General features: G+C 40.6%; 2 protein-coding genes across 3 annotated transcripts in view; one reads left to right on the forward strand and one right to left on the reverse strand.

Moving 5' to 3' along the window:
- Positions 1-2736, forward strand: part of itga11b (integrin, alpha 11b) — a 47667-nt gene extending 44931 nt beyond the window's left edge. Inside the window, exons 28-30 of the mRNA XM_016230764.1 lie at positions 785-880; positions 1468-1581; positions 2229-2736. Of these exons, the coding sequence (XP_016086250.1) occupies positions 785-880; positions 1468-1581; positions 2229-2297 (279 nt within the window). The 3' untranslated portion in view covers positions 2298-2736. The remainder of the gene's footprint in view (positions 1-784; positions 881-1467; positions 1582-2228) is intronic.
- A 2254-nt stretch (positions 2737-4990) lies between these two features.
- On the reverse strand, positions 4991-9115 carry fem1b (fem-1 homolog b). 2 transcript variants are annotated; one of them, XM_016230830.1, is made up of 4 exons: positions 9069-9115; positions 8476-8884; positions 7144-7877; positions 4991-6796 (listed from the first exon to the last, which is right to left on the reverse strand). In XM_016230830.1, the coding sequence occupies exons 2-4, from the start codon at positions 8748-8750 to the stop codon at positions 5895-5897; spliced, it is 1911 nt and encodes a 636-aa protein (XP_016086316.1). In that variant the 5' UTR covers positions 8751-8884; positions 9069-9115; the 3' UTR covers positions 4991-5894. The 2 variants fall into 2 exon arrangements, with proteins under 2 accessions (XP_016086316.1, XP_016086315.1); XM_016230829.1 differs by having other exon boundaries at positions 8476-9112.
- Between the last annotated feature and the right edge of the window lie 574 nt (positions 9116-9689).

Consider the following 9689-nt stretch of genomic DNA (forward strand, 5'->3'; position numbering starts at 1 on the left):
CACACACACACACATATATATATATATATACACACACACACACACACACACACACATATAAAAGGACAAGAGGAAATTAACAGGAAAATAAATTACAGTTATATTTATCAGTACCTGTTATAATAATTTTTCACATAAGGAATTTGTTCACAGTCATGATGATTTTAAATGCCACTTTACCTAATTGTTAACAAATTGTATAAAGGTTTTCTTTCTTTTTTCAGTTATATTTTTATAAAATTTGATTGTATTATCCAATGGAACAACAACAACAACAAAATACCGAACCATACAGAACTTTTCCACCCCAGCATATATAATAAATAATATAATAAAAATATATATGTGCAATATTTTATTGTATATATATATATATATATATATATATACACTGTATATACACAAACACACACATTATACTTTAAAAATAATAATAATAAATTAACAAAAAAAAAACATTTATCAGTCTAGTATCTGTTCTTGTAAAATAATAATAATTTCTCACATCAGGCATTTGTTCACATTATTGTTTGGTTATTATCATTATTATTTTACGTTCCACGTTATCTACTTGTTAACCAATTATTTAAAGGGATGCATATATTATTAAATGCATCTACTTTTCCTCTAACTATACATGTCAATTTTCCCAAAGCAAGCTTTTGTGCTAATTTCCTATTGAAACGGCAAGTTGGTGCAGGACATATCGAAGAGGACTTTAAATTGTTATGAGCTGTTTATTTGCAGAGATGCGATTAATAAACCTCCTCATCTCATTCCTCAGGTGAAATTTAAACGCTTAGATCTGGTAATGACGGCTGTAGTTGAGTTGAGCCCTTCAAGTCCGATGTTCCTCCACGAGGAACGACCCATGAGACACGTGAGTACCTCCAGAATGCTGTACATGAGACACTTCATGGATATGTAATGATGCATCTGAGTTCCTTTATTACATTTGCTTGTGCTGGAAGTAGAAGCTAGTGTGACACGCACCGGTGTAATGAGAAAGAAAGACCAGTTGCTTACAGAAACTAAATGTGAAAAATGAACAAATTCTTCTGAGAACTAAAATAACTCTAGTGATGTGCTGCCCCCTTATGGATAAATCAGTCTTTTTTTACTTGATAACTGGTGCAAAAATACAGTGTTAGTCAATTTAATCGCACACACACACACACATCTTCTAACATTCATTTGTGCAGGTTTGCATATGAGGCCTGATCTTGTATACCCGATTCTTCCAAGAATTTGACTTTTCACAGTGATGTGCTGCCCCCTTATGGATAAATCAGTCTTTTTTTACTTGATAACTGGTGCAAAAATACAGTGTTAGTCAATTTAATCGCACACACACACACACACATCTTCTAACATTCATTTGTGCAGGTTTGCATATGAGGCCTGATCTTGTATACCCGATTCTTCCAAGAATTTGACTTTTTAAGCTTTTGGATTTTGGTTCTGTAGATAATCCTGGAGATTAGGAAGGAGGAAGATTACCGGATTCCCATCTGGGTGATTGTTGGGAGCACATTGGGAGGACTGCAGCTTCTGGCCCTGCTTGTACTGGCCCTCTGGAAGGTCTGAGACGGTTTTTATTCACAGTTACCAAGCTAATATGAACGTATGTATGCAGCGTCTGTCCGCGGCACCCAGCTACGTCGTGTAAGAGTGTAGGCACACCGGCGGCGTCTGTACGAGGCGCCCAGCTACGTCGTGTTGTACTTGTAAGAATTGTTCTAGACATGCCGAAAATGGGACGCTACAGCACAGCAGCTCTTCTTCTTGGTTTTCTCTGACGCACTAACTCTGCAGCAGCACTTCTTCGTCGTCGTCTCATCTGAAGCACTCACTCAACCAAGCGCTCTAACCACAACCTCGCCCCTCCCCACCCCCCAACCATTCACATTTCTGTAGGCGGGAATTATTTGTAATGAAATTCTAATGAGCCGCTTTGTGACATCACAAAACCCGGAAACCAAACGCTGTAGTCCAAACGAGCCGTTCATTGTAGTTCTTGAAAAGGGATTTTTTTTAAACGAAATATCTCCCTTTGGAGTGGACTTTGAGATTTGTAACTTTCTAGATCTTTTTTATGCCCAAACATACACACTGACTAAAATTTAAAAAAGTGAAAAAGCATAATAGGACCCCTTTAAGGTCAAATCTCTCAGGACGCTTCCGCTATTTGATTCGAAACTATTTTTCAGTTTTTCTTTCATCCGCAGCTTGGATTCTTCAGCAGGCGAAAGAGGGAAGAGCAGGCGACCAATGAGAAGACAGCAGAGGATCGGTAATGCCGCCGCAACCTCCTCAGCCAATCACTCAGGGACTCTCCAGACACGGGTGTGTGTCAGCCAATCAGCTCCTCTCGAGCACTGCCACGCCCTCCTGCAGTCCGATGCAGAACCAATCAGCTCGCTTCCCCTGGCCGTGCTGCCAATTAAGACAGAAGATGTGAAGATGCGGTTTATGAGGAAGAAATTTCACGTAGTATGAGACTTTGGAAACAGGTGGAAAGTCCTAGTCAACGGAAGAAAAAACACTAATGAAGAGGCTTCGGGTTGAACCATTTTGAGAGGTTTTGGTGCTGATAAATTTGTTGCATTTCACGAAACAAACCTCAGATTGTGGAACAGAATCCTAAGACTTTTTTTGTTTGTTTGTTGCAGCGTAAATTCAAGCGGTTGCACTTGCACATTGTAAAGAATTTTGAACTTGAACTGTGTAAATATTTTTAAAAAGTTCAGCAATATAATGTAAAACTATGATAAAAAAAAATATTTAACCATGAACTTATGCACCTTAATGCAGTTGGTTGCAACATCTGTTCAAGGTTCATGTATTTGAGATATTGTCATAATCACAATTTTATATACAGTACATTGCAGCTGGAATCGGAAGTATTGCTTCCATGTGTATTTCTGTGTTTTTCATCATCAAAACTGGTAAAAGTGTTTAAGGGTAGTTGAAATAAACATTCACATTTTGCTTTTTTATTCAGACTTATTTCTTGCCTTTTATTTGCAATATTTTTTTTTATTTGACTGCAAATGTGCTGTCATAAATAATGCAAAACAATATATATATATATATATGTTAGTGCTGTCAAACGATTAATCGCATCGAAAATAAGTTTTTGTTTACATAAAATATGTATGTGTACTGTGTATATTTATTTTGTATATATAAATACACACATATGCATGTATATATTTATGGAAAATATGTTGTTTATATTTTAAATATATTTATATATAATATAAATTATATAAATATAAATATATACATGTAAATATTTTTGAAATATATGCTGTATGTGTGCATTTATTATATACATAATAAATGTGCACTGTTTTTTACTACAACGCTCAAACTTGTCCTGATGCTTGATGCGCCATATTTGAATGTACTCCAGCATGAATGAAAATATATTATGTAAACAAAAACTTTTATTTTGGATGTGATTAATCGCAATTAATCATTTGGCAGCACTAATATATATATATATATATTTCTGTAGTGTGATATCCAAAAAAAAAAATACTGTAAAAGTACGACATATGTAATTTCTCCATTAATATTATCATAAGACTTAGACAAAAATGCTAGAAATTTATAAAATATTCTTGACATCTCAACTACCCTTAAACACTTAATTTTTTCATGATCGCGGTCTCGAATAACAGTGTCTGTGTTCAGAACGGAATACTAGTCTACTACTTACAAGCACACCGTATACTGCAGACTATTTAAAAAATACTAAGTGAAATGGTATGCATTATTCCATGTGTAAACCATATAAGGTTATTTACATTTAAAGTCAAAGTATTTATGAGGATGTCACCCTGACCAAATTATTAGTAAGACAAATTTACAATCCATTCATCACACTGGAAATGTGAAAGATCAAGTTAAATGCATTGCATTGATGGTTATAAGGTTATTCAGTGCAGTGTGCACAATTTGATAAATGTAGGTCATGCGATGCATAAAAAGCATACTGTGCACACTATACATACTTCAAGTAGTTTGATGGTTCTGTTCTAAACAGTCATGTTTTCAGACAGTATTTTCTTCTGACATGGCTTCACAGCTTTCACAGTTTAAGACACCGTGGTGATTCGATGGTCAGTCGGTTTAATTGTTGTCATTTATGTCACCATTTTATTGCATGTAAAGATGACAGCTGAATGTTTGTCATGTGCTTTTAATCGGACCACTGAATAAATCACCTTGATTTAAAAGACTAAATATTTGTTTTTGAATTCCCTTATTTAAGAAATAGTTCTAAATTTAGCATTCCAAGACTTGCTCAGCAATGGATGCTCTGCAGTGAATGGGTGCCGTCAGAATGAGAGTCCAAACAGCTGATAAAAACATCACAATAATCCACAGCACTCCAGTCTACCAGTTAAGTTTGTAAAGTGACAGGCTATGTGTTTAATAAATAGATACATCATTAAGGCACTTTAACTTCAAACCTTCTGTTTCTTCCTAAAAATACAAGTCCTCGATCCATAACGCTTCCTCCAGTGAAAATGTCATCTTGTCTGAATCAGGACAAGAAATCTGCACAGATCAAGCACTGTTTACTAGCCAAAACAGCTCTAAATAAATATGTGAGAGGATTTTGATGTGAGAGACAACAGGTGATGGACTTCTTCACTGGATTATGGAGTCATATTTTGGCCAGAAGCGACGGTTTGAAGTTAAAGTGGAAATTTGTTTTTTTACAAGCACGCAGCTTTTCACTTCACAAGACATTAACTGATGGACTGGAGTGGTGTCGATTATTGTGATGTTTTTATCAGCTGTTTGGACTCTCATTCTGACGGCACCCATTCACTGCAGAGGATCCATTGCTGAGCAAGTCTTGGAATGCTACATTTCTCCAAATCTTGGTTTCTCCAAATTTTTCGTTTTTGGGTGAACTATTCCTTTAAAAATTGCAATTCAAATGCGGCAGAATCACACAGAGTCTGACAGGTGTCTTAGATCGATGTTTTTAATCTTGTTATATTTGGTTTGGAAATAAAAACTTGTTGATCAATCTTCAGTAATTAAAGAATAAAACATGGTGCAAACAAAAAGGGTTAAAAACCTTCACATTCGGCCACATTCAAGCAGACATGCTCTCAAACACACACACACACACACACAGAGCTAAAAGCAGGAAGACATGCTGCTCACACACTCACACAACAGCACCATCCAGAAAAAGGCCCCGTGACTCAAAAAGAGCTCCAGCACGTGTTCATTAATGCGAGTCAGAATTACAGACTCGCTAATTGGCTTTGAAGTGGCATCATGGATTAAAAAAAAAAGAACCATAATAATAATAATAATAGTCCAACTTTCTGGTTACAGGCACATTTTAATATTCAAATAAAAGAAACCACCTGACACGGAGTTTAGCTTTAGGATATCAACTCTCGGCTATTGATTCATTATAAAATAGACATTTTTCACTCTGTTTTAAATAAACCTCTTATAAAATATGTTAAGAAAACAAAAAATATGAAAATTTTGACAAAAGAGCAGCTTAATAAAAAAAGCTGTTCACATTGTCATGACTACAGTCTGCCAAAAGAAGAAACGTATTCGTTTTCAAAATAAGAGTCTTTTGCGCTGCCAGTATCCATCAGCATTAGCATCCTCTTTGATTTGTTAAAAAAAGAACCAGAATGAAACTGGAAACTCCAGTTCCTTTGGGATAAAATGCTGCAGTTAGATTTAGTTAGATCTCCCAAACGGATGTATATTTTCTACATTTTCTAGACTTGCAATCCGTGCAGAGCACTAAACGAGGTCAAATTAGGGGTTCACAGCACCGTTTCACAGGTTAAAACAAACTCCAAAAACCAGATCTGATGGAAAAACAAACGCACAGGTCAGTGAAATTCAACAAACTCCTCCAGGCTTTTGGGAATCTGGTCCCGATACAAGATCTGATGTTGCTGCACGGCGCGAGCCGCCAGGCATTTCAGACTCATCTTTATCTGCGTCTTCAGAAGGATTTCAGAAACGCCCGTTGTGCTCTTATCAAGCGGGGTCTTCTTTTGCTTGTTGGTCATGTCCGTATGAGCGCCGGCTTCGACGAGGCTGATGATGATGGCGTGGAGGGTCAAGAAGTCGCTGATGGGACGGTTGTACTGTACGATGAGGTGTAAAGGGCTGTTTCCTTCATGGTCCACGGCGTTTACCTGCGCTCCGCAGTCTATAAGCAGCTTGGTCACTTGCGCATTTGGAAAACTGCACACGTCGTTGGTGTGGAAGTCGTCTACTGGCGTACTAGAGCTAGCCGCTAGGTGCAAAAGCGACAACCCCTCTCGGGATCGCGGATCTAGGCGTATTAAGTCGTAGATCTGTTTGTTTATACGCGCTCGTTCCTCTTCGCTGCACTGCGTTTTCGTAGAGATGCAAACCAGGTAGAGGAAAGTGAACACGTTGGATTCGTAGCTGTCGGTGGCCGCCAGCATTTCCGCATCGGTGGTGGTTCGCAAGCGCGACACGCTGCGGCGGATCTCTAGGACGCTGGCGCTCAAAACGTGTTCAACGTCCGATGCGCGGACCGGCTCCTTCAAGTGGACCATTTGCGAGAACACTTGCGCAAATCTCAAGAGGTCTTTATGCGTGTTGCGGTTTCCTTGCTGGCGTAGATGTAAGGCGTGCAGCCAGAGTTTGATGCACTGTTCGAACTCCATGTTGTCGGCGTAGACCGCGCCGCGATATATTATGGGATGTGACACGTCTATGTTATCCACACCCAGAATTCGTTCACGAATCATGAGGCCTTCCATGTGTAGTGCATCCCGGTCGTGTCGAATGGCATCCAAGTCTTGCAAATTTTGGCACTCGGCCCTCCCTCCATACGCCGCAACAGGAGACGGCAACTCTTTGGCGATAACCCTCTCGGGATCGTGAAATCGCTCCAGCATGGCGAGGTACAAGTAGTGGTAGGTCTTAAGAATGTCGTAATTCTCACGGTCGTTGGCGAAAGACGCTCCAAGCAGTTCCAATGCCTCAATGCGGCTAGGTACATCGCAATCCGCATGCGACAGCAGCAGCTCTACGACGTCCGCCTTGCAGCTCTCGGCTGCCACTTTCAGTGGCGTCATGCCATGTCGCGAATCATGAGGCCTTCCATGTGTAGTGCATCCCGGTCGTGTCGAATGGCATCCAAGTCTTGCAAATTTTGGCACTCGGCCCTCCCTCCGTACGCCGCAACAGGAGACGGCAACTCTTTGGCGATAACCCTCTCGGGATCGCGAAATCGCTCCAGCATGGCGAGGTACAAGTAGTGGTAGGTCTTAAGAATGTCGTAATTCTCACGGTCGTTGGCGAAAGACGCTCCAAGCAGTTCCAATGCCTCAATGCGGCTAGGTACATCGCAATCCGCATGCGACAGCAGCAGCTCTACGACGTCCGCCTTGCAACTTTCGGCCGCCACTTTCAGTGGCGTCATGCCGTGTCCGTTAACCACCATAGCTGCTTGGCATCGTACCAGCTCCTTCACGATATCCAGATGCCCGGCTTCTGCGGCAAAGTGCAGCGCAGTAGCCCCGCAGTGAGCTTTGGCATTAGGATCCGCGCTATGCTCCAGCAGGAAGTAAACAACGTCGGTGTGGCCCTTGTAAGCGGCGATCATCAAACAAGTGTTGCCGTACTTATTGGCAATGCTGATGTCGGCCTTGTGCTCAACGAGATATCGTACGATGTCCAGCCGGCCGTCGAAGCACGCAGCCCTGAGGGGGGTGGAGTTGGTGAAGGTGGTGTGATTCACGTGGGCGTTGTGCGAAACCAGCAAACGTACCACTTCTAAATGCCCAGCGCCAGCTGCACACCAAAGAGCCGTGGCACCATCAATAATATACCTGTAAGAGCGAAAGACACATCAGCAATGGCATAGTAAAACACAGGGCTCTTTTGGAATAGCTACACAATAATGACATTTGTGCCAGCATTTACTCGCTCTCATGTTGTTCCAAATTTCACAATTGTAACTGCTCACAAGCACAAACACACAAAGCAATTATATGACTTCAGAAGACTTAAAATACAGCGCAAAAGTCACATTAGTGGAGATCTCCTTAATTTACTTTAATTGCATGAAAAAAAAATTCTGCTAAACACCTCTTTTCATATTCCACATGAAGTAAATCATACTGGTTTGGACATGTATCATCAACATGAAAACATGACAGATTCATATGTCTTTTGTTTGGGGAGAACAGCATTTTATCACACGAGGAATACTCGTTTCTGATTAGTCGAGCACGGTTTTCAGCGGTCTAATTTCCGCTGTATATCAATCCGCTCATCCGGGTAACTGAAACCGGCGCTCCTTTCATATGTCTCATATCCCTCCGCGGACTCGCGCTCTTTTTATTTCATACGCCATTTTTCGAAATAAATGTATCGCTTACATAATCAGTGCATAGACATGTGTACGTTAAATAATAAACAACTCACCCGTCAAATCTGACAGTCCCTGTCTGTTCGGTGTCCACTTTATAATGGTGCAGAAGCAGCCGGACCACCTTGTCATGTCCGTTCCGAGCAGCAATAATGAGCGGTGTGGACCTCTGTCCGGCCTCCTGGGTCACGTACTCCAGCAGGTATCGGGTCTGGACGCCGGAGTGGTTCAGGAGCAGTGCGGCCAGGGTCAGGACTCGCCCCTCGCTGGCCGCTTTGTGAACATACCGGGCCAGGGACTCCAACCGGGCCAGAGCCGGTACCTCCGCCATCTGTGCAAGATTCGCCCGCTGATCTCAGAGCAGATCAATTCGCCTCCCATTAAAACCCCCTGCCTGAGCTCTGCAGCTCATCTATGCAGCACACGGAGAGTCTCCGCCGGACCAACTGCCATTACAGCCGATCGCTATTCTCTTTCACTTCTAACCGAAGCGAGTTCCCTCGCCCCATTCCTTCACTTTTATGCGTCGGTTTGTTGTGATTTCAGTTCTGGGTCCCTCCGCCGACAATGACCGCCGAACGAATCCTGATGTCGCTGATGAATCCGAATTAAAGCTCAAATCTGCGCTAAGTGTGTTTGTGTTTTTCACCTCTGCCTGAAACGACGCCCGGAAATGAAGTCAGCAATAACAGGAAGTGCGTCACTGGGGTTCTAAGATGCATTTACGAAATAAAAGTCCCATAAAATAATATAAAAAACAATCAATTATTTTAATAATTAATCCCAATAAAATTACATAGAAATACCATGGCAAAACCTGACCGAGGAAACCCGTATTTTCCATATATGGTATAATTTCATACGTAAAATAACTATTAGTGTATAATATGCTATAATATATCATTTATGTGTTTGTTTAGTTGTTCTCCACAATGTCAGAAACCTGGACCAAATAACAAACAATAATCTGGATCTGAAAATATTCATACATCAGATAATATCAGTAATAAACAGAAATTAAATTTTAAAACAATTTTAAAAATCCCAATAATTAATCCCAATAAAATAACGGTAACACTTGACTAAGGTAACCATAGTTTCCATATGATATAATATGATAACATGATTTATTATATCTATTTAAAAATGTATTGATGTGTGTGTGTCTGTGTGTGTGTGTGTGTGTGTGTGTGTGTGTCTGTGTGTGTGTCTGTGTGTGTGTGTGTGTGTGTGTGTGTGTGTGTGTGTGTGTGTGTGTGTGTGTGTGTGT

Source organism: Sinocyclocheilus grahami, unplaced genomic scaffold (assembly GCF_001515645.1).
Source record: "Sinocyclocheilus grahami isolate Dianchi unplaced genomic scaffold, SAMN03320097.WGS_v1.1 scaffold377.1, whole genome shotgun sequence".
In the NCBI taxonomy this organism is placed as follows: domain Eukaryota; kingdom Metazoa; phylum Chordata; class Actinopteri; order Cypriniformes; family Cyprinidae; genus Sinocyclocheilus; species Sinocyclocheilus grahami.